Below are 23523 nucleotides of genomic sequence, written 5' to 3'. Positions count from 1 at the left end.
AAGTACAAATTAATTACATGAATTGATTGGATTTGTTTCTTTGGAATTTTTATGTAATACCAGTTTTATTCATGTTGCCAACATGTTAAATAGTAAATATACTTTTGAAATACTAGGAAAATCTAAAATTTGAATCACTGATATCAGGTGACCACTTCATACAGTAATCCTCTTTGATAATGAGGTATTTTAATAGGAAGAAGTGCTAAGGGGAAGAGTGTTTTAAGCATAAGGAGCATCATATGTGAAAGTCTTTAGATAGCAAAGAGTACAAGAGACACAGAGAAGACTAGTGTAGTTGTAATGTAGTGGACAAGAGGGAGTATGACAGGAGATGAGAGTCCAAAGGTAGGACTCTGAAAAGGCAGTGTTTTTCTAGAGAATGATAAGGAGTATGAATCTGAGTCTCACGATAACGGAAAGATATTGAAACCTTTTAAATGTGGGAGTGACATGATTTAATTCATATGTAAAAATCAATCTCGCTGCTCTATGAGTAGAGTAACTGAGAATGGAAGTGGAGAGAGCAACGAGAAGGCTTTCGTGAGGGACTTGGCTTGAGATCATGATGACTTGGACAAATTTGATTGGGAATATATTTGGAGGTTGAAATGACATGATTTGTTAGTGGAGTAGGTTTAGAGGAAGTTAGTAAGGGAGTTGAAAGAACCAAAGAGGACTGCCAGATTTCTGATTGAAAATAACTCATTAGGGGATGATGCCATTAACTATGATCAAGAATGAGAAAGGATGAACAGATTAGAAATAGAAACTAAAACTGAAGGTTTAAACTTTTTAAGTTTAAGATGCCTGTAAGTTAATCAGCTTTAAAGGAGAGTTATGGATTAGCTGTAGGTATAACTTTCGGAGTTGTCATTATGGTATAAAGCTAGAAGAGTAGGTGAGATGACCTCAAGAGAGAGAATGTGTGTGATGAAGAGCAGATAAGAAGGTCCAAGATTGAGCCCTGAGGAATTCTCACACTATGCAGGGTACTTGGAAACCAGACATAAAGGGACTATGATTTCTTTTTTCAAATATTTCACATTCAAGTGGGAAAAACACATAGTGATACTGTAATTAAAAACAATATTGTGGAGACTTCTGATTCCTCTTTGACATATAAAGAACTTGGAAGTTGTTATTCCTATCCTTACAACAAGAAAAAGGCTGAACAACCTGAACAAACTGAAAATCTACAATTCTTAGATCCATCAGGATATCGAGGTCACAGAACAAATCAGGCCCTGACAACTGAAGAGAGAAGTGGATAGAGGAGCAGAAACCCCTAGAGCTAAGAACTGTTAGGAAATTGATGAACCACTGAAAGCTGAGTGTAGACTAAGTTAAGAATTAAAAATTCCTAGGAGCCAGCCATAGGGAAGCCCCCACTCCAGGTTAGTGAGTTTTATCTCTAGGAATTCTACCAAGGAAGGTCTCAAAGATCAATGAAAAATTGCCTCATATTCCAGCAGGGGGAGGGGAAAAGGAACCATTTTGACATATTCCTAGAGATTTTTATTCTCAAAGGAAACTACTTTACCTAACCAGTGCTGAGAGTAGAGGGATACCCATTTATAATCCCCCTAACTTTCCTATCTCACCAAGAGGGGAAAAGAAGCCGAGAAGCTCTTGTTTGTGATAATCACAGCCCAGAGGCACAAGCCCATGACAAGACTAAGACTTATTTTTAGGATATAGAATGCTTCTCTTCCAAGTGGCCATTTAGGTTTCCAGGTTGCTTCCATCTTGTTGGTAAGCTGATTAGAACACATAGCTACCAGGGTTGCTTCATCAGAGGAAGAGAGAGAGAATTGAGAGTTCACACTTAACTGTGTAAGACAGGAATTGTCATGGGTTACTTTTATTCATAGCCGTTGCCCAAAACTTGTCACAAGGCTTTTAATTAACTTCAAAGAAGTTTAGAAAGTCTTTCCATGTCCTCATGAAGAGAGGCGATTCTCTATAGGGAGCATAGCAACGTCTGCTAAGTTTAATTTACATTTGATTCTCATTTATTGCAGTGAGATGGAAATTACAGGATGCTAAAAGGTAAAGACTTGCTGAAAGGGTGCTGCTGTAGCAAGGATAACTCCATCCAATATCAGTCCTCACTCCTGATACTGTTCTACTCAAACTGCTATGATTACTTGAGATCAAGGTCTAATTTTATAATACTGAAGGTTAAGGTTAATAATATGAGGAAAGTTCAAAACAGAAGTATCTTCTCAAAGGAGGGAGATTTGCTGTGTATAATGTTTCAAGGAATACCTATTTAGTTTGTCAGTGGGATTACAGGGAGAGTTTTTTGTTTTGTTTTGTTTTGTTTTTGTTTTTACATTCTCTTAGGGCACAATGAAAGATTAAAATAGGTTAACAGGAGTTCCCGTCGTGGTGCAGTGGTTAACGAATCTGACTAGGAACCATGAGGTTGCAGGTTCGATCCCTGCCCTTGCTCAGTGGGTTAAGGATCCAGCGTTGCTGTGAGCTGTGGTGTAGGTCGCAGACGCGGCTCGGATCCTGTGTTGCTGTGGCTCTGGCGTAGGCTGGCAGCTACAGCTCCGATTAGACCCCTAGCCTGGGAACCTCCATATGCCGCGGGAGCAGCCCAAGAAATGGCAAAAAGAAAAAAAAAAGAAAAAAAATAGGTTAACAGTGAAAATATATGAAAGCATACTGAGAAACCTTTAGTTGAACATCAGAGATGCCAAAGTATAATAATAAATAAGATTTATAATTAATTCATAAGAGAAAGCTAATGGATCTCCCCAAAAGTTGATTCAGTTGTTTTGAAGGCTAATGGCAATGGAAATTGAAGGGTCATTGAGAATATATATATTTTTTGATTTACTTAAAAAATTCGCTTGTTTTTTTCTTTTTCTGAAGATTGAGTATCATATGGGCCAAGATGTTTTCATGTAAGCTGTATGCTTATGATGCTTAATGGGTCAAGGCAGTTGATATGGACTTTTGAAATAGTGAAGGCAGTTCTTGCACATAAGTATGTTTCCAGGTCATAGATATTCTTCATTTTGAATGGTCTAAAATTGACTGCATTTGTCATGTACCTTAGAATCACTTTAAATTCCTTTTGGCTCAAAAAAAGGGATCAATAAATAAAGAAAAATTTTGATGATAGATTGCTTGTTCAGAAAGTATATTCCTAAAAATCGATAAAACTGTAGTTCCCGTCGTGGCTTAGCAGTAACAAACCTTACTAGTATCCATGAGGATGCAGGTTCAATCCCTGGCCTTGCTCAGTGGGTTAAGGATCTGCCGTTGCCCTGAGTTGTGGTGTAGGTCGCAGATGCTGCTCAGATCTGGTGTTGCTGTGGCTGTGGTGTAGGCCAGCAACTGCAGCTACAGTTCGACCCCTGGCCTGGGAACTTCCATATGCCTCAGGTGTGGCCTTAGAAAGTCAATCCATCAGTCAATAAATAAAAATATAAAAAATTTTAAAACCACCAAAATGTTTATTGCTAAGTAAAGTTTTTATTAAAACATATATGTAGTGAAAAGTGCACAAATTGAAAATAGCTCACTGAATTGCCCGACAGTGAACACATCTGGAAACCATCACTGAGAGCAAGAAACAGAACATTGCTCCCTTCCAGGGAGAACTGTTTCCCACCTCAGTGGATGACTTTTATCTCGACTTCTGTCTAGTACCACAGATCATTTTTGCCTATTTATATTTAGACTTTATAAAAATGGAATCATATGGTATATGTGTCTATGTTATTTTGTTTAACATGTTTGATAAATTGATTCACATGATTGCATTGAGTTGTAATTCATTCTCATGACTGTATGGTACTCTAGTATCTGAATATACTATAGTTTATTTATCTGTGTACTGTTTCTGTACATTCGGGTTCCTTCTAATTATTGGCTATGAAGAGTGCTGTAATATAATCTTTTTTTTTTTTTCTTTTTTCTTTTTAGGGCCACACCTGCAGCACATAGGAAGTTCCCAGGTTGAATCAGAGCTGTGGCTGCCGGCCTACGCCACAGCCACAGCAACAAGGGATCCAAGCTGTGTCTGCACCCTATGCCACACCTTGTGGCAACGTTGGATCCTTAACCCACTGTGCCACAACAGGAACTCCCCTGCAATACATTCTGATGCCATTATTTTTTGTAATTACTTTGGAAAATTTTGTAGTTATTTGTGAAAGTGAAGTACTTTAGCTGGCTAAAATATTTTCAAATATTAAAGCTAGTTGCTATATCAGGTTGTCTGTGTCTCTAATGTCCCATTTATTTATTTGATAATGGTATAGGCACTGTTTCTTGAGCATGCCCTACAGTTTGATGTTTTGGTGCCTCTGTATCTGGCTAAGAAAGAAGGTAAAGGCATTTCAGGTAGAGGAACAGGATGGTATGATCAGACGTATTTTAGAAAAGCATTAGAGTTGTAAATAGTCACTTAGGTTACTATTTAGAAGTTTAGAGGAGAGACATGCTACATGACTAGAATGGCCATCTATATGACATATTCTTTATTCTTCTATCATAAAAGGATATTAGTCCTTTCAGCTGATTAATAAAACAGTGGCTTTTATACTTTTCTAACTTCTGTCCATAAAAAGAAATATATTCTGTACTATAATCCAGAATACACATATTTACATACAAATATATATGTGTGTGATAGATAACAAGATTTATATGAAATCTTACTAGACTACTGTTTTCAATGTGTATCTACTCTATTTCATGAAAAATCATGAGTCTTGGCCACCTAAATTGATTTTATGTCCTTATATTGGGCTGCACTCTGCAGTTTGAAAAGCACTCTATAACATGTATAACTACATTTGATGAATACATTTTATAGCTGCAAAATTTTAAAGTTGAATAATATCACATATTGGTAAGGATAAGAGAAAGCTGAAACCTTCACACTCTACTTGCAGGTATGTTAACTGGCTTTAGCCATTTGAGATGGAAGTTTAGAAATATTTAGTGAACTTGACTATGTGTGTTACATTCCTGCATGCACACCCCAGAAAAAACCATATATCTGTTTAAAAATATGTCATTAGACTGGAAACTAGATTAGATTGGTTGGAAAGTGACTAGGGTAAAGAAGCAGAGATAGGATTTGGCCTATTTATAAATGGGAAGGTAAGATATACTCTGTTGGGCAAGGAACATAATTTAGCTCCTGAATCTGCCTGTATACCACCACTTATACATATTCGTAGTTTCTTATTTTATAGGACTTTAAGGATGACTACATAAAATCTCTCTAAAAGTCCTCTCTTAACTTCAAATTATTGTAGTGAGGTCCTATTTGGATTTAGGCTTTTCTCTCTCTCTTCTCCCTATAATTGGGAAAATTTGATCCCATCCCATCCTACAGCCTCAATAATGCTGTAGTCTCTGGGATAACTACAGTTCTTATATTAAGAGGATTTTTAATAGCTCTCATCTAGCACTTTGGGATACATAATTACTAATTTTCTACCAATGTGATTGGCCTTCTCCCTGTATGTGAAATAGGGTTTCTGCTTCCGTTGTGGCACAGTATTGTAGCACAGTTCACTGAAGCGGACTTCTGCATTTTGTTCCAGTGTGACTTCGTAACTTGCCTAGTACTCCAGTGCTTCTAGAACTAAAACAAAGCATTGCTCTTTCTAATTTTCCTCTCCTTTCTTTTCTCCTAGTGAGATTTGGCCATTTATGAGAGATTTTCCAGAGATCATAAATGTGTGTAAACAGGTATATAGTAGAAATATACACTATATCTCATCCATAGGAAGATAATTTGAGTTCCTGTCATGACACAGCAGAACGAATCTGACTAGTATCTATGAGAATGCAGGTTTGATCCCTGGCCTTGCTCAATTAGTCATTGATCCAGCGTTGCCCTGAGCTGTGGGGTAGGTCGCAGACATAGCTCGGATCCTGTGTCGCTGTGGCTATGGCATAGGCCAGCAGCTATAGCTTGGATTGGGCCCTTAGCCTGGGAACTTCCATATGCCACAGGTGCGGCCCATTAAAAAAAAAAAAAAAAAAAAAAAGAGAGAGAGAAAGATCAATCTTCTAAATGGTTGGAAAAGCTCTAATGCAGAGCTCATTGAGTGGTCCACTTAAAATCATGCCTGTTTTGATACATGTTTTATGAGCTTTAATCTCCTATAGTGGTGCTTATTTTTTGTTAGCAGAGCTTCACTTAAACCTGGTGGGAGAATGTCAGGGAAAAACAGTATATTATCTGAAGTTTCAGAAAAAGTTAATGAAACTGACATAGCTATTTGAGTTTGTTGATATTTAATGTGAAAAAAGAAGTATACTTTTGTGATTAAATAGATAAAAAATCTCATATAGCTGCTCCATTTTTAATTTTTTTTGTCCTTTTTTGTTGTTGTTGTTGTTTGTCTTTTTTAGGGCCGCACCTGTGGCATATGGAGGTTCCAAGGCTAGGGGTCAAATGGGAGCTATAGCTGCCAGCCTACACCACAGCCACAGCAATGTGGATCCGAGCCCGTCTTCAACCTACACCACAGCTCATGGCAATGCCGGATCCTTAACCCACTGATCGAGGCCAGGGATTGAACCTAGATCCTCATGGTTTCTAGTTGGCTTTGTTTCCGCTGAGCCACATTGGAACTCCCGAGGTTCATTTTTTTTTTAATGTGTGGATTTCCAGTTACCTTTTTTTTACACATGAATTTTCTGTTGTTTAAGATACTATTCTTTGTCACTGACTTACCTTATCACTTTTTTAAAAAAATTAATGTCCATTTAAGTATTGGACTATTCTGGACTCTATTCTGTTCCATTGTATGTGTGTTTATCCTTTGCCAACATATGATTACTACTTTAGCTTTTATAGTAAGTCGAAATCAGGTAGTGAGCCCTTCAGTCTTTTTCAAAATATTCTGCCTATGTTGAGAATTATGCTTTTCTATACAGATTTTAGATTTAGCTTGTCAATTTCTTTAAAAAAATCTTGCCAAGGTTGTGATTGAGATGGCATTGAATCAATAGAGCAATTTGTAGAGAATTCATGTCTTAACAATATTGAGGCTTTTTGTCAATGAATATGGTATATTTCTCCTATTAATTAGATCTCCGTTGATTCTTTTTATTAGCATTTTACAGTTTTCACCATAGAAAGCCTGCATATATTGTTAGATTATACCCTAGTCTTTTCTTTCTTTCTTTCTTTTTTTTTTTTTTTTGATGCCATTGCAGACTACTTTTTAAAATTTTGGTTTCCAATTTTTTATTGCTAGTATATAAAAATATAGTTTTTTTTTTTATGTTGAGCTTGTATCTTGTGACCTTGCTAAAGCTCATTTATTTATTTATTATTATTATTATTATTTTGGTCCTTTTTTTTGCCATTTCTTGGGCCGCTTCTGTGGCATATGGAGGTTCCCAGGCTAGGGGTCTAATCGGAGCTGTAGCCACCGGCATATGCCAGAGCCACAGCAACGCAGGATCCGAGCCGCGTCTGCGACCTACACCACAGCTCACGGCAATGCCGGATCGTTAACCCATTGAGCAAGGGCAGAGATCGAACCCACAACCTCATGGTTCCTAGTCAGATTCGTTAACCACTGCGCCATGACGGGAACTCCTCATTTATTATACGAGATTTTTAAATAGTTTCTTTGGGATTTTATATATAGGCAGTTATGCCATCTGCACAGTTTAAAATTTTTCCTTTCCAGTCTCTATGGTTTTAATATTTATTTTTCTTGAATTAATGCATTAGCTAGGATTTCCAATCCATTGTTGATTAGGAGTTGTGAGAGAGGACACCTTTATTTTTCCTGATTTTAGGGGGAAAGCACTCAATCTTTCAAATATAGTATGATGTTAGCCGTAAACTTTTTTTGTGGATACTATTATGGCTTTAAAGAAGTTTGTCTATTCCTAATATGTTATTTTCTCTGGTTGATTTTATCTTTATCTTTGGTTTTTAGCAGCCTGACTATGATGTGTTAGAAGTATATGTAATGTGAGGGGTGTGTGTGTGTGTGTGTGTGTGTGTGTGTGTGTGTGTCTGGTATTTGTTCTACAAGGGATTCTCTGATATTCATACCTCTGTGATTTGGTGCCTTTCATTAGCTTTGGAAAATTCATGGCCAGTATCCCTTCAAATATTTCCTCCTTTCTGTTTTTTTTTCATTTTTCACTTTCTGGGAATCCAGTTTTACGTGTTAGATCAGTTTAGCTAGTGGATTCTCTCTCTCTGTTTTTTTTCTTTTGTTTTCTTTTGGATATTTTTTATTGACTTAATTTCAAGTTTACTTCTTTTCTTTTCCTAGTTCTTTCACACCTGCTCATGGTTTCTAGTTGGGTTTGTTTCTGCTGTGCCACAGCGGTAACTCCTTGATGGCTTATTTTTTATTTCCAGTTTTCTACTTGAAGTTTCCACATTTCTGCTTCAATACCATAATTGTTCATATCTGTTGTAACCTTTTTCCATATATACTTTACCTTAATTTTAATCATTTTAAAGTCTATGTCCAATAATCTCATCATCCTTGCCATCTCTGAATCTAATTGTATTGTTTATCTTATCTCTTGACAATGGGTTGTTTATTCCTTGTTATTTTTCCTTAAGTTTCATAGTTTTGAACTGTATTTATGCCTTAATGTGAGCATGCCTTTTTGTCAGACTGTCAAAGATTAAATCGCTGATTAAGTCAGAGATCAGATAGGTTTGGATTTTGTCATTGCGTTATTATATTTAGTGTACTGCTATCTTCAAATTCCTCTAATGGTGGGCTACTGTTGGTGTTTGCTTAGGATAGGTAAAGGCATGCCAGAAGTTATTTTGCCTTTTTTTTTCTTTTTTAATGTTTTGCTACCCCTTCAGCCATTCCTATCCATTTGTGGGCTCTTCCCCATTCCCAAACACTAGACTGCTGGTGCTTATGGTAGGCTTGTGGTAGGGACAGGTGTTCTGTTGTGTTTTTCCACCCTCCATGTTTGATAGGCTCTGTCCACATGGACCTTGGGGGTGCAGTTTGCTCAGAGTTCCTATTTCTTCCTTCCCATGGAAACAAATCTGCTTTGTTCCCCTGAATGGTTTGGGGCAGTTTTCACCCCTTCCTTAGTGATAGAAGGCCTTTGATTTGTGGGTAGGATTTTGGCTGAAGATGGTTTCCTGTCCATCTTTCATTGGTAGATTTTTTTCTTCAACTTTTTACCTAGCTGCAGTGGATCTTTGCCCTGGGGGTCATAGTGTTTACTGCTTTCTCCTGTGACTAAAGCTTTGGCTTTTTCTTTTTTTTTTTTTTTTTTTTTTTTTTGTCTTTTTTCTTTTTGCCATTTCTAGGTCCTCTCCCGCAGCATATGGAGGTTCCCAGGCTTGGGGCCTAATCGGAGCTGGAGCTGCCAGCCTACGCCAGAGCCACAGCAACGTGGGATCTGAGCTGCGTCTGCAACCTACACCACAGCTCACAGCAACACCGGATCCTTAACCCACTGAGCAAGGCCAGGGATCGAACCCACAACCTCATGGTTCCTCGTCGGATTTGTTAACCACTGAGCCATCTTGGGAACTCCAAGCTTTGGCTTTTTTAAAGAGAGATAGTCTGAGGAATTATGCTTGTGCGCCAGTAACCACTAGTCAGTTACCTCTAGTATTATATCTGCTCATGTGTACCTCAAAGGATTCTTTTTGTTTTTATGTCCTTCTCTGAGTTTTCTGCATCAGTAACTAGAGGAGGTCGGTGGAAAAATGCTTGTGAGTGTGAACTTCTTTTGAGTCTTGGCCCCTCGCTATTCCAAACTGTCATATTAGCTAACACTGGGCCTTTTATAACTTGTTAAAGTTTAATGAATTTCCTCTTACCTGACTTTATGGTAGCCACGTCTTTGTCCTGTGCTCTGCCAAAAGTGAAACAGTATATCCTGTTATCCTTTGGAAGGGCTTGTCAGTCCTTGGAGTTTAGATTATTTGTTTGCTTTATAACTCAACTCTCTGATAAGTTCAAGAAAAGTTAAGATTTTGTACATTATTTAGGCTTTTGTCTTTTTTAGGACGGGTGTGACATTATCTATAGATTTGTAAATCCTAAACGTTAGTTCTGCTTAGGAACTTGGATTTATAAATCAAAATAATAATTTTTCCTTTATAAAGAAATGAAATGTTTTATCATGATTTTAAACTAGAATAAATATTGGCTTTACATTTATTTATATAGCTTTATTTAGTAGGTTTCTAATATTTCACAGTATTTTGCAGCCAACTAATGTCCAATACTTTTGAACAGATTTAAATAATTAGTGAGAGCATTCATCTGTTTGGATTCTTAAGGTCACTCTAATTGAGATTCTGTTTCAGTGATTTGAAGTTCATAGGTTTTGGCTTCAGTGTGTAAGTCAAATACACTGATTCTATTTCTGAAGCTAAACTGTTTAAAAATAGTATTATAAATATTTTATGGCATATGATTGAAAATTATTGGAAATGGTGGGTAGAAGTTTTACAATTACAAGTCTAAGAAATATCTTGATTATATTAATTGGTTCTTAAAGTGGCATGTTTATCAGAAGGCAGAACTAGTTACAACACTTATGTGATGTGCCCTAAAAGTATTATTCTATAATCAGAAAATTAAACTTGTATTCTTTATTCTCATCCTATGGGGATTTTTTTTGGATATAAAATTGTGCCTGCAGATTGTGGTAATTACTGCTTTTTTTTGGAGACCATCAGGAAACTAAATTTTTCTTATCTCTGTTCTCTGCAGAAAACTTCATCAGCAGTTTGAAATGTATAAGGAGCAGGTAAAGAAGATGGGAGAAGAATCACAGCAGCAGCAAGAACAGAAGGGTGATGCCCCAACCTGTGGGATCTGCCACAAAACAAAGTTTGCTGATGGATGTGGCCATAACTGTTCATATTGCCAAACAAAGTTCTGTGCTCGTTGTGGAGGTCGAGTGTCATTACGCTCAAACAAGGTACAGAATGAAAATTACACTTTGTAATTCTCTTATACTTAAGCTTATTGTGAGAAAATAGGAAACTGAAATTAATATTCAGGTTAATCATGAACAAAAACCTTACCTAGTGTCTTCATTTCAGATGAAAGAAATTTAAAAAATTTTCCTCTGAATTAAAAAGATATTTGTCTCATTGTTTATGTTCTTTAGCTTATGGTTTTTGTTTAGAATTATAGGATCTTAGACTTTGAAAGACGAAAAGAACTTAGAGATTGGTCTCTTTATTTTACAGGTGTAAAAAATTCAGATCCAGAGATGCTAGAGTTCATTATTATTATTATTATTTTTTTTCAGGTCCACACCTGTGGAATATGGAAGTTTCCAGGCTAGGGGTCGAATCAGAGCTATAGCTGCTGGGCTGTGCTACAGCCACAGCAACACTGGATCTCCTGACCCACTGAGCGAGACCAGGGATCAAACCTGCATCGTTTGTGGATACTCATTGGATTTGTTTCCGATGTGCCACAATGGGAACTCCCGTTTTTTCCTTTTTTTTTTTTTTGGCAGTGCCTAAGACATGTGGAAGTTCCTGGGCTAGGGACAGAACTTCAGGGTAGCCTACCCAAGCCACTGCAGTGACAATACCAGATCCTAAACCCTCTGTGCCATGTAGGAACTCCCTAAAGTTCATTCTTAAAGTCACAGACTGATTAATGTTTGCATGTGTCACAGCTTTTCCCATTTTCCACCTAATTTTATAAATTTTGTAGATCTGCTCTTCCTTTGACCCCTGTCTCTCTTTTTTTTGAAAGAGGTTTTTTTTTTTTCTGGCTCTGAGATTCTGTGTTTCAAATTTTATAGCTTTTGAAGCTACATTAACCTTTATTTTTGTTTTAACGTTAATGAAATAAACATTAGATTTTGGAATTTAAAGGAGAAATGTTAAGGTGGTGTTTCACATCCATACTAGAGTTTTGAAGGTTATCCATCCACTTTAGGGAATATATTAATATTTGTTAAAGAATGCTGTGTTGAAATTAGCAAAAGCAGAATTTTAAATTGTCTAAGTTCTTTATAGTTTTCATTTATCTCCTTCCTAGTATTTTTTCACTCAGTTCTTAAGTAGTTTAAAAATATGAAGCTGATGTCTTTACATATATTACTTAGACATAGTTAGGGAAATTTGTTCCCCTTTGTGATTTCATTTCTGCATTTTCTCATTGTTTCCCATTGTTCATTGTTTTGTTTTACTCAGAACTATAATCTTTCTTTGTTTTTCCTCATCTTTCTTCCTGGTTTATCTGATTATTTTTCTTTTCCCTGACTAGTTGTATTGTCTAGAAACTTCAGGACAATTCCGAATGGAAATGATGAGAGCAGACATTCTGTTTTGTTCCTGATCTTAGGGAGAAAGCATTCAATATTAGGTCAGCTAACAGCTCTTCATGGATGCTATCTATTTTTAATTCACTGAGAGTTTTTGTTTGTTTACCTTAGGAATAGATGTTGGATTTTGTCAAATATTTTTTTCTCCATCTATTGAGATTGATTATATCTTTTTTCTTTCTTTGTTTGTTAACATGGTAAACTACATTAATAGATTTTGAAATATTAAAAACCAACTCTGTATTCCTGGAATAAAACTCATTTGGTTATAATGGATTGTATCTTTTAAAAATTAATGGGCTTGATGAGATAAAATTTTGTTCACAATTTTTGTTTCTGTGTTCATGAGGGTTGTTATCTGTAGTTTTCTTTTTTCTTTTTTCAATTTTTTTTAATTAAAGTATAGTTGTCTTACAATGTTGTGCTAAATACTGCTATACAGGAAAATTGTACTGGCACTTTTTTTTTTTTTTTTTTTTTTTGGTCTTTTTAGGGCCTCACCTGCAGCATATGGAGGTTCCCAGGCTAGGGGTCTAATCGTAGTTACAGCTGCCAGCCTACACCACAGCCACGGCAATGTCAGATCCTAGCAGGGTCTGCAACCTACACCACAGCTCATGGCAATGCTGGATCCTTAACCCACTGAGCAAGGCCAGAGATTGAATCCGCAACCTCATGGTTCCTAGTTCAATTTGTTTCTGTTGTGCCACGATGGGAACTCCTTCTGTAGTTTTCTTTTCTTGTAATGTCCTTTTTTTTCGTATTTTTTTTTAACTTAGGGTATATGAATTTATTTTATTTTTAATTTTTTTATTACTCAATGAATCTTATTACATTTATAGCTGTACAACAATCAACACAACCAAATTTTATAGCATTTCCATCCCAAACCCTCAGTGCATCCCCCTCTCCCCCAACTTGTCTCATTTGGAAACCATACATTTTTCAAAGTCTGTGAGTCAGTATCTGTTCTGCAAAGAAGTTCATTGTGTCCTTTATTTACATTCCACATGTAGGTGATAGCATTTGATGTTGGTGTCTCACTGTCTGATTAACGTCACTTAGCATGATCCTTTCCAGGTCCAACCATGTTGCTGCAAATGCCCTTCTTTCTTTCCTTGCAGTGGCTGAGGAATATTCCATTGTGTATATGTACCACATCATCTTGACCCACTCCTCTGTCAATGGACATTTAGGGTGTTTCCACATCTTGGCTATTGCATATAGTGCTGCAATGAACACTGGAGTACATGTGTCTTTTGGAGTCAGGGTTTTCTCTGGATAGATAGATGTCCAGGAGTGGGGCTGCTGGATCAAATGGTAGTTCTATTGTGAAGTTTTCTGAGAATTCTCCATACCGTCTTCCACAGTGGTTGCACCAGTTTACAATCCCACCTACAGGGTAATAGGGTTCCTTTTCCTCCGCACCCTCTCCGGCCCTTATTGTTTGTAGACTTTTGGGTGATGGCCATTCTGGCTGGTGTAAGGTGGTACCTCATGGTGGTTTGGATCTGCATTTCTGCATAATGAGTGATGTTGAACATTTTTTCATGTGTTTTTTGGCCATCCGTACGTCTTCTTTGGAGAATTGTCTGTTTAGATCTTTTGCCCATTTTTGGGTGGGGTTGTTTGTTTTTTTGGTATTGAGGGGTAGGAGGTGTTCATAAATTTTGGAGATGAATCCCTGGTCAGTCGCTTCATCTGCAAAGATTTTCTCCCATTCTGTGGGTTGTCTTTTCGTTTTGTTTAGGGTTTCCTTTGCTGTGCAGAAGCTTTTAAGGTCAATTAAGTCCCATTTGTTCATTTTTGCTTTTACCGTCATTACTCTAGGAGGTGGATCTGAGAAGATGTTGCTGTCGTTCATGTCAGAGAGCGTTTGGCCCGTGTCTTCCTCTGAGAGCTTTATGGTATCTGATCTTATATTTAGGTCTTTAATCCACTGTGAGTTTATTTTTGTGTCTGGTGTTAGGAAGTGTTCTCATTTCCTTCTTTCACATGTGGCTGTGCAGTTTTCCCAGCACCACTTATTGAAGGGGCTGTCTCTTCTCCATTGTATATTCTTGCCTCCTTTGTCACAGATTAGTTGACTGTAGGTGCCTGGGTTTAATTCTGGGCTCTCTAGCCTGTTCCACTGATCTATATTTTTGTCTTTGTGCCAGTACCATATGGCTTTGATGCCTGTAGCTTTGTGGTATAGTCTGACGTCAGGGAGCCTGACCCCTCTGGTTCGATTTTTCTTTCTCAGGATGGCTTTGGCTATCCTGGGTCTTTTGTGTTTCCAAACAAACTTTAAGGTATTTTGTTCGAGTGTGGTGAAAAATGTCCTTGCACTTTGGTAGCGGTGGCATTGAATCTGTAGACTGCCTTGGGTAGTACAGTCATTTTGATGATACTGACTCTTTGAATCCAAGAGCATGGTGTGTCTTTCCATCTGTTTGTGTCATCTTTGATTTCTTTCATCAGTGCCTTACAGTTTTCAGAGTACAGGTCTTTTGTCTCTTTGGGTAGGTTTATTCCTAAGTATTTTATTCTTTTTGATGCGGTGGTAAATGGGATTGTTTCCCTAATTTCTCCTTCTGATATTTCATTGTTAATGTGTAGAAATGCAGTTGATTTCTGTGTATTAATTTTGCATCCTGCGACTTCACCAAATTCGTGGATGAGCTCTAACAGTTTTCTGGTGGAGACTTTAGGATTCTCTAGGTATAGTATCATGTTATCTGCAAATAGTGTGAGTTTTACTTCCTCTTTTCGAATTTGGATTCCTTTTATTTCTTTTACTTCTCTGATTGCCATGGCTAGGACTTCCAAAACTGTGTTGAAGAGTAGTGGCAAGAGCAAACATCTTTGTTTTGTTCCTGATCTCAGCGGGAATTCTTTCAGCTTTTCACCATTGAGAATGATGTTCGGTGTGGGTTTGTCCTATATGGCCTTTATCATGTTGAGGTAGGTTCACGTTATGCCCACTTTCTGAAGGGTTTTAATCAGAAATGGGTGTTGGATTTTATCAAAGACTTTTTCTGCATCTGTATAGAGAAGATCATATGGTTCTTATTCTTCAGTTTGCTAATGTAGTGTATCACATTGATTGATTTTTGGGTATTGAAGAATCCTTGCATCCCTGGGATAGTAATGTCTTTCTTTGAATTTCGTATTACAGTAATGCTCGCCTGATAGTGTAAGTTGGGCAGTAGTTCTCCATTTCCAGTGTTTTAGTAGTGTTTCTGTAGAATTGGTGTCATTTATCCTTTTAATGTTTTGTAGGCTTTACCAATGAAGTCATCTGGACATACAATTATATTCTGAGGGAAGAGTTTTTAAGTACAATTTTAGTTTCTTTAATAGTCATTGGGTTATTCAAGTTATCTATTTTTTTTTCTTGAATGAGCCTTGGTAATTTGTATCTCTCAAGGAATTTGGTTCCTTATTAGTTGAAATTTATTAGCATCAACTTCTTTACTGTTTTCCATTATCATTCTTTTACTATATATAGAATCTGTGGTGATGCCATCTCTTTCATTCCTCATAGTGGTAATTTGCATTTTCTTTTTCCCTGCTCAGTCTGACAGATATTAATCAATTTTATTGGTCTTATCAAAGAACTAGTTTTTTTTTTTAGTGATTTTTATTTTTTCTATTATAGTTGGTTTACAGTGTTTTGTCAGTTTTCTACTGTTCAGCAAAGTGACCCAGTAATTTTTTGTGTTATTGACTGTAAAAAAAAATTGTTGATTTCATCTTTGGTCTTTATTATTTCTTTTCTTCTGCCCACTGTGTGTTTAATTTTTTTTTTCTGGTTTCTTAAGTTGAAAGCTGAGGTCATTGCTTTGAGGTGTCTCTTCTTTTCTAATATAGGCATCGTGTTCTATCAGTTTCCCATAAGTACTGCTTCACTTGACATCCCCCAAATTCTACTATGTTCTCTTTTCATTTTCATTCAATTAAAATACTTTCTAATTTTCCTTTTCTTTTTTGACTTATAAATAATTTAGGAATATGTTATTTGTTTTTTAAATATTTGGAGGTGGTTTCCAGAGATCTTTCTGTTAATGATTTTTAATTTAATTCTGTTGTGGTCCTGCATATACTTTGTATGCTTTGAGTCCTTTGAAATGTACTTATTTTATGACCTAGAATATGGTTTACTTTGGCAGATGTTCTGTGTGTTCTTGAAAAGGGTGTATATCCTGCTATTTTTTGACTGTTTTTACTTGTCTGATAGGTGAAGTTTTTTATAGTTATTAAAGTCTGCTATATCTGTTGATTTTATACCTATTTATTCTATCAATTATTAAGAGAAGGGTCTTGAAGTATATAACTATACTTGGATTTGTCTATTTCTTTTTACAGTTTTATCAGCTTTTGCTTTCTATATGTTAAAGTTCTGTTTTTAGGTGTATAAAATTTAGGATTATTATATCCTATGAAATAATAGGCTCCTTTATTAAGTGACTTTATTCTGATAATATTCTTTGCTCTGAAATCTGTCTAATTTTGCTGTAACTGTTCCAGCTTTCTATTGGGTAGTATTAACATTGTTTATGTTTTTCTGTTCTTTTACTTTATACTAATTTGTCTTCATATTTAAAGTACTTTTCTGATAGGCAGCATATAATTGGGTATTGCTTTGTAGCCAATCTGACAATCCCTGACTTTTAATTGAATATTTAGACAATTTATATTGATATGGTTAGGTTTGATATAGTTAGGCTTGATTATATCATTTTGCTTTTTTCCTACTTGCACTGTCTGATCTTTATTTCTTTTTTAGTCTCCTTTTGGATTAATCAAGTAACTTTTTATGATTCAATTTTATCTCCTTTGTTGGCTCTTTAGTTTTGTTGACTCTTAGTTTTATAGCTTTGTTGACTCTTTTATTTTATTAATTACTTCAGGATTTGTAGTGTACGTCTTTGAATTATCATAGTTAACCTTAACTGACATACCACGTATAGTACAGTTTAAGAACTTATAATAGTATACTTCCATTTCTGCCCTTCTGGACTTGTTATTGGTGTCATATATTTTATTTTTACCTATTTTATAAACTATACAATGCATTGTTTTTCTTTTTTTATAAGGTTTATTTTTAAAGAGTTTTAAATATTATATATTTACTTTTGTTGCTACCATTTATGGTACTGTTCATTTCTTTTTGTAGCTCTGTATTTCTATCTGGTGTTATATTTCACCTGCCTGAAAGATTTTATTCTATATTTGCTATTGATTTGCCGTTGATTTCCTTCAATCTTTGCAGGTCTGCTAGTGATGAATGCTTTCAACTTTTTATGCTGAAAGTTTTGCCCTTGGTTTTTCAGAAAGATATTTTTGTTTGGTAGAGCATTCTAGTTTAATAGTTATTTTCTTTCAGTATTTTAAAGATTTTGTTTCATTGCCTTCTCCTTTTCATTGATTCTGATTAGAAGTGTGATACCATTCTCATCTTAATTTCTCTGTATGTAATATGTCTTTTGCCCGACTGCTTTTAAGATACTCTTTTTTACCACTGGTTATGTGCAGTTTAATTAAGATGTTTCTTGGTTAATTTTCTTCATGTTTGTTGTGTTTTAGTTTAAGTGTTTTGGATCTGTGTTTATAGTTTTCATAGGATTTAGAGAATTTTGTCAATTTTTTTCTTCAAATGTTTTTACTGTCCCTTCCTTTCTGTCTTCTTCATGGAGTCCTGTTACTCATAGCAGTGTACTTCCATTTCTACCCTTTTGGACTTTTGTTATTGGTGTCATATATTTAGGCTGCTTAAAGTTGTGCTACAGATGATTCACGTTATTTTTGTTAAGCCAAATTTTACTTTTCTCCATTTTCATTTTGTTATGTTTTGTTATATTTTATTGTATTTTGCTTTATGTCTATGCCTTCAACTTTACTAATCTGTTCTTCTGCAGTGTCAAATCTGCTGTTAATACCATTCAGTATATTTTTTCATCTCAGACACTATAGCTTTCATGTCTAGAATTTCAGTTTTAGGCACTTTTATATCTTCCACAATCTAACTTTTTGAGCATGTAGAATACATGCTCTATAATAAAATAAGTGTTTTGAGGTTCCCTTATGGTAATTTTAACATCTTTTTCAGTTTTTAGTTGTTTTTTATTCATTATTCTCATGGTGGTATATATTTTCCTGACTCTCTACATGCCTGGTGTCTTATGTTGCCTACCAAGCATTGTATATTCTATTCTGTTAGGTGCTAGATATTTTTGGATTTCTCTAACTCTTCTTGAGCTTTCTTCTGGAGTGTAGTTACATGGAAACAATTTAGTACTTTTATATCTTGCTTTTGTGATTTCTTAGGTAGATCTGGAATAGTTCTCGGTTTAGCACTTATTATTCTCTTCTACTGAGGCAATTCTCTTTCCTGAGTTCTTTAACCAGTACCTCATGATTATGAGTTTTTCTTATCTTGCTGGTGGGAAATTTCCATTTCCTCTAATCCTTTCAGATGATTTTCCCCCCACTCCTGGGTACTGAATCACATGGATGCTTACTGATCATTACTAAGCTGAGTACTTGAAGAGTCTCTCTGAAGATCTCAGGAGTTCTCTTTTTCTGTGCAGGTTTCTCTTCTCTGATAACTCGTCCAGTAAAAATTAGCTGTGCTGGCCTCCCCAGGCTCAGTTTGTTCTCTTCAGGTTAGGATATCTGCCACACTGAGTTTCAGCTGTTCTGTACTGCTCTGCTGGCTGGAAAGCCTCTCAAAGCAGTAAGCTGGGGCAGTTACAGTGCTTATCTTGTCCCCCCAAGCCCTGATTTTTCAGCTGCCCTTTTTTGCCTAATGTCCAATATCTTGAAAAACCATTCTTTTATATATTTTGTCTATCTTTTGTTTCAAGCAGGTGGAGAAATCTAGTCCTTGCTATCCCATTTAGGCCACAAGCAAAAGTCTGTAATGACATCTGAATATAGCTTGCTTAAAAATACATTTTCTGGTGTCTGACATATGGTCTCTTTATCCTGAGCAAAGTTCTAATAAATGAATTAAGTATACTGAAGAATTGAAATGCCCCCTGAAAATGTGTTATATTGTAATCAACTATAAATCTCTGTATATTGTGCCTGATGTAGATGGTTTATGGAAGAAGGAAGGAAACAGAGACAGTACTCACCACTTTTCTCATATTTTTCTTAGGTCTGAGGAAAATGTAAGGTGATTTAATAATATGCAAAAATAATCTAGATTTAGCTCAAGAAAGATAGCCCTGAATTTTTTAGTTAGTTTTTCTGTATTTTCATTTATAATTTACTTGCCTTTATTTGATATATATTGCCTGTATTCTGTATGAGAAGAGCAATGAGTTTAATTTCTCTTTTCAAATTGGATCTTCCTATGTATACTAGGTTGCCTAATGTAATAAAAGAAGGCTTTTGCTCACAGTAGATGCTAAGTATTTTTTTTTATTTATCACAGTTCAGAAGGATTAAGCTCAGTGAAATTTGGTCAGACTATTTTTATGAAGTAGAATAATGACAGTACAAATATTTTATAGCTTAAAATTTAATTATAAAGCTATTTAAAAATCATTTTAGTAATCTCCTAAGAGAACAAGATAAAATAACCTTTTGTTTTTAATTTTGAGGCTCTTTCATGTGGTGCCATCCTTAACAATTAATTAAGAACACTTTTGAAGTGCATTTAGGATACAGAAAGAATGAATGAAGTACAGGACTGCAGAGTACCAATCTGATAAAATTTTATGAAATATTGTTTTCATTTATTTTTAAAGATGATACTCCTTAGAAAATTAAAGCTGTATGTTTATTTAATTTATTTTTATTTTTTAACCAAATTTTCCTTTTTTAATCAGTATTAAATTATGGTTGATTTACAGTGTTTCATCAAGTTCTGTTGTACAACAATGTGACCCAATCACACACATTTCCCTGTGCTGTACAGTAGGATCCCATTGTGCATCCATTCCAGATATAAAAGTTTGCATCCCCCAAACCCCCAAATGCCCATCCCTCCCACTCCCTCCCTTTTCCCCCTGGGAATCCCAAGTCTGCTCTACTTGGCCATGTAATGTTTGTTTTTGTTGTTGTTGTTATCTTTAGTTAGGACCATCTGTTCCATATTTTAGATTCCACAAATAAGTGATATCATATGGTATTTGTATTTTTCTTTCTGGCTTACTTCACTTAGGATGAGAGTCTCTAGACACATCCTTGTTGCTTCAAATGGCATTAGTTTGTCTTTTTTATGGCTGAGTAATATTCCACTGTATATATGTACCACATCTTCTTAATCCATTCATCTTTTGATGGACCTTTAGGTTGTTTACATGTCTTGGCTATGTGAATAGTGCTGCAATAAACATAAGGGTGCATGTATCTTTTTTAAGGAAAGTTTTGTCTGGATATATGCCCAGCAGTGGAATTGCTGGATCACATGGTAGCTCTATATTTAGTTTCCTGGGGTACCTCCATGCTGATTTCCATAGTGGTTGTACCAGTTTACATTCCCACCAACAGTAGAGGAGGTATACTTTTCTCCATACCCTCTCCAGCATTTGTTATTTGTTGACTTGTTAATGATGGCCATCCTGACTGGTGTGAGGTGGTACCTCATGGTAGTTTTGGTTTACATTTCTCCAATAGTTAGTGATATTGAGCATTTTTTCATATGCCTGTTGGCCATCTGTATGTCTTCTTTAGAGAAATGTCTGTTTAGGTCTTCAGCCCATTTTTCAATTGGGGTATTTGTTTTTTTTTTTGTTGAGTTGCATGAATTGTTTGTATATTTTGGAGATTAGGCCCTTGTCTGTTGCATTGTTGGCAATGATTTCTCCCATTCTGTGGGTTGTCTTTTCATTTTTAAAATGGTTTTCTTTGCTGTACAAAAGCTTTTGAGTTTAATTAGGTCCCATTGGTTTATTTGTGTCTTTATTGTCATTATTCTAGGAGGTGGATCAAATAAGATGTTGCTGTGATACATGTCAAAGAGCATTTAGCCTATGTTTTCCTCTAAGGAGTTTTATAGTGTTTGGCCTTACATTTATGTCTTTAGTCCATTTTGAGTTTATTTTTGTATATGGTGTTAGATAGTATTCTACTTTCATTCCTTTACATGTACCTTTCCAGTTTCCCCAGCACCATTTATTGAAGAGACTGTCCTCTTCCATTGTATGTTCTGTCCTCCTTTGTCATAGGTTAGTTGCCCATAGGTACCTGGCTTTACATCTGGGCTTTCTATCCTGTTCCATTGGTCTATATTTCTGTTTTTGTGCCAGTAACATATTGTTTTGATGACTGTAGCTTGTAGTATTGTCCAAAGTCAGGAAGCTTGATTCCTCCATTTTCGTTTTACTTTTTCAATATTACTTTGGCTATTCAGGATCTCTTGTGTTTTCATACAAATTTTAAAATATTCGGTTCTAGTTCTGTGAAGAATGTCTTTGGTAATTTGATAGGGATTGCATTGAATCTGTAGAAAAAGAAAAAGAAATAAAAGGAATCCAAATTGGAAAAGAAGTGAAACTATCACTGTTTGCAGATGATATAATACTAAAGTCAGCACCAGAAGAGTGTTAGAACTCATCAATGAATTTGGCAAAGTTGCAGGCTATGAAATTAATACACAGAAATCAATTGCATTTCTATATACTCATAATGAAAGATCAGAAAGAGAAATCAGAGAAACCATCCCACTTATAATTTCATGAAAACAAATAAAATACCTAGGAATAAACCTACCTAAAGAGACAAAAGACATATACTCTGAAAACTATAAAACGTTGATGAAAGAAATCAAAGACTGTACAGTTGGAAAGATATACCATACTCTTGGATTGGAAGAATCAATATTGTCAAAATGACTCTATTACCCAAGGCAATCTACAGATTCAGTGCATTCCCTATCAAATTTATTTAATTTAAAAAGATTTACTCTTTGGAGTTCCTTTTCTGGCTCAGCAGTAATGAACCCAATTAGTATCCATGAGGATGAGGGTTCAATCCCTGACCTTGCTCAGTGGGTTAAGGATCTTGCATTGTTGTGAGCTGTGGTGTAGGTCGCAGACACAGCCTGTATCTGGTATTGCTGTGGCTGTGCTCTAGGAAAGCAGCTGCAGCTCCAGATCAACTCCTAGTCTAGGAACTTCCACATACCACAAGTGTAGCCCTAAAAAACAAACAAACAAACAAACAAACAAACAAAACCAAAAAAAGAATTACTTTTTGAAGGATAAATTATTTTGTAATTATGGGAAGACATTAAAAGTAATTTACGGAGTTCCCGTCGTGGCGCAGTGGTTAACGAATCCGACTAGGAACCATGAGGTTGCGGGTTCGGTCCCTGCCCTTGCTCAGTGGGTTAACGATCCGGCGTTGCCGTGAGCTGTGGTGTAGGTTGCAGACGTGGCTCGGATCCCGCGTTGCTGTGGCTCTGGCGTAGGCCGGTGGCTACAGCTCCCATTCAACCGCTGGCCTGGGAACCTCCATATGCCGCGGGAGCGGCCCAAGAAATAGCAACAACAACAACAACAACAACAAAAAGACAAAAAAAAAAAAAGAGTAAAAGTAATTTACAATGAGGATTATTTTAAACTTCAAAATGTGACAACATTTTTTGTTTCTTTTACTTTTGTTTTTTTTTTTTTGTCTTTTGTTGTTGTTGTTATTGCTATTTCTTGGGCCGCTCCCGCGGCATATGGAGGTTCCCAGGCTAGGGGTTGAATCGGAGCTGTAGCCACCGGCCTATGCCAGAGGCACAGCAACACAGGATCCGAGCCACGTCTGCAACCTACACCACAGCTCATGGCAACGCCGGATCGTTAACCCACTGAGCAAGGGCAGGGACCGAACCCGCAACCTCATGGTTCCCAGTCGGATTCGTTAACCACTGCGCCACGACGGGAACTCCTTGTTTTTTTTTTTTTTTTTTTTTTTTTTTGTCTTTTTGTCTTTTGTTGTTGTTGTTGTTGCTATTTCTTGGGTTTCTTTTACTTTTGAAAAAAATAGATTACCATCAGCTTAACTTGTGATTTAGTTTTGAAAAAATAAAGAATATACATTTTTTAGAATAGTATTATTTAATTTACAAATGTAACAAATATGGATTCTTTCACTATAAATTATCAGATTTAAAGCAATTACACCTTTAGAATGGTTGTAAAAGAAAGTGATTCTTCAGCAATTCTTTTACAGTATGTTAAGTGTGTGTTCAGTATATCAGATAGTAAGGCTTTAATAATAATAATACATGAG

The 23523-nt window shown here is 35.9% G+C and overlaps 1 protein-coding gene across 1 annotated transcript in view; it reads left to right on the top strand.

The window, feature by feature from the left end:
• The window catches only part of RIMS2 (regulating synaptic membrane exocytosis 2), a 613799-nt gene that overhangs the window by 123958 nt on the left and 466318 nt on the right, over positions 1 to 23523 (top strand). Inside the window, 1 exon segment of the mRNA XM_021090597.1 lies at positions 10725 to 10935. Within this exon segment, the coding sequence (XP_020946256.1) occupies positions 10725 to 10935 (211 nt within the window).

This window comes from Sus scrofa, chromosome 4 (genome assembly GCF_000003025.6).
Source record: "Sus scrofa isolate TJ Tabasco breed Duroc chromosome 4, Sscrofa11.1, whole genome shotgun sequence".
NCBI classification, from domain to species: Eukaryota; Metazoa; Chordata; class Mammalia; order Artiodactyla; family Suidae; genus Sus; species Sus scrofa.
The sequence above is the reverse complement of the archived record's forward strand: the minus strand, read 5'-3'. Positions and strand labels throughout refer to the sequence as shown.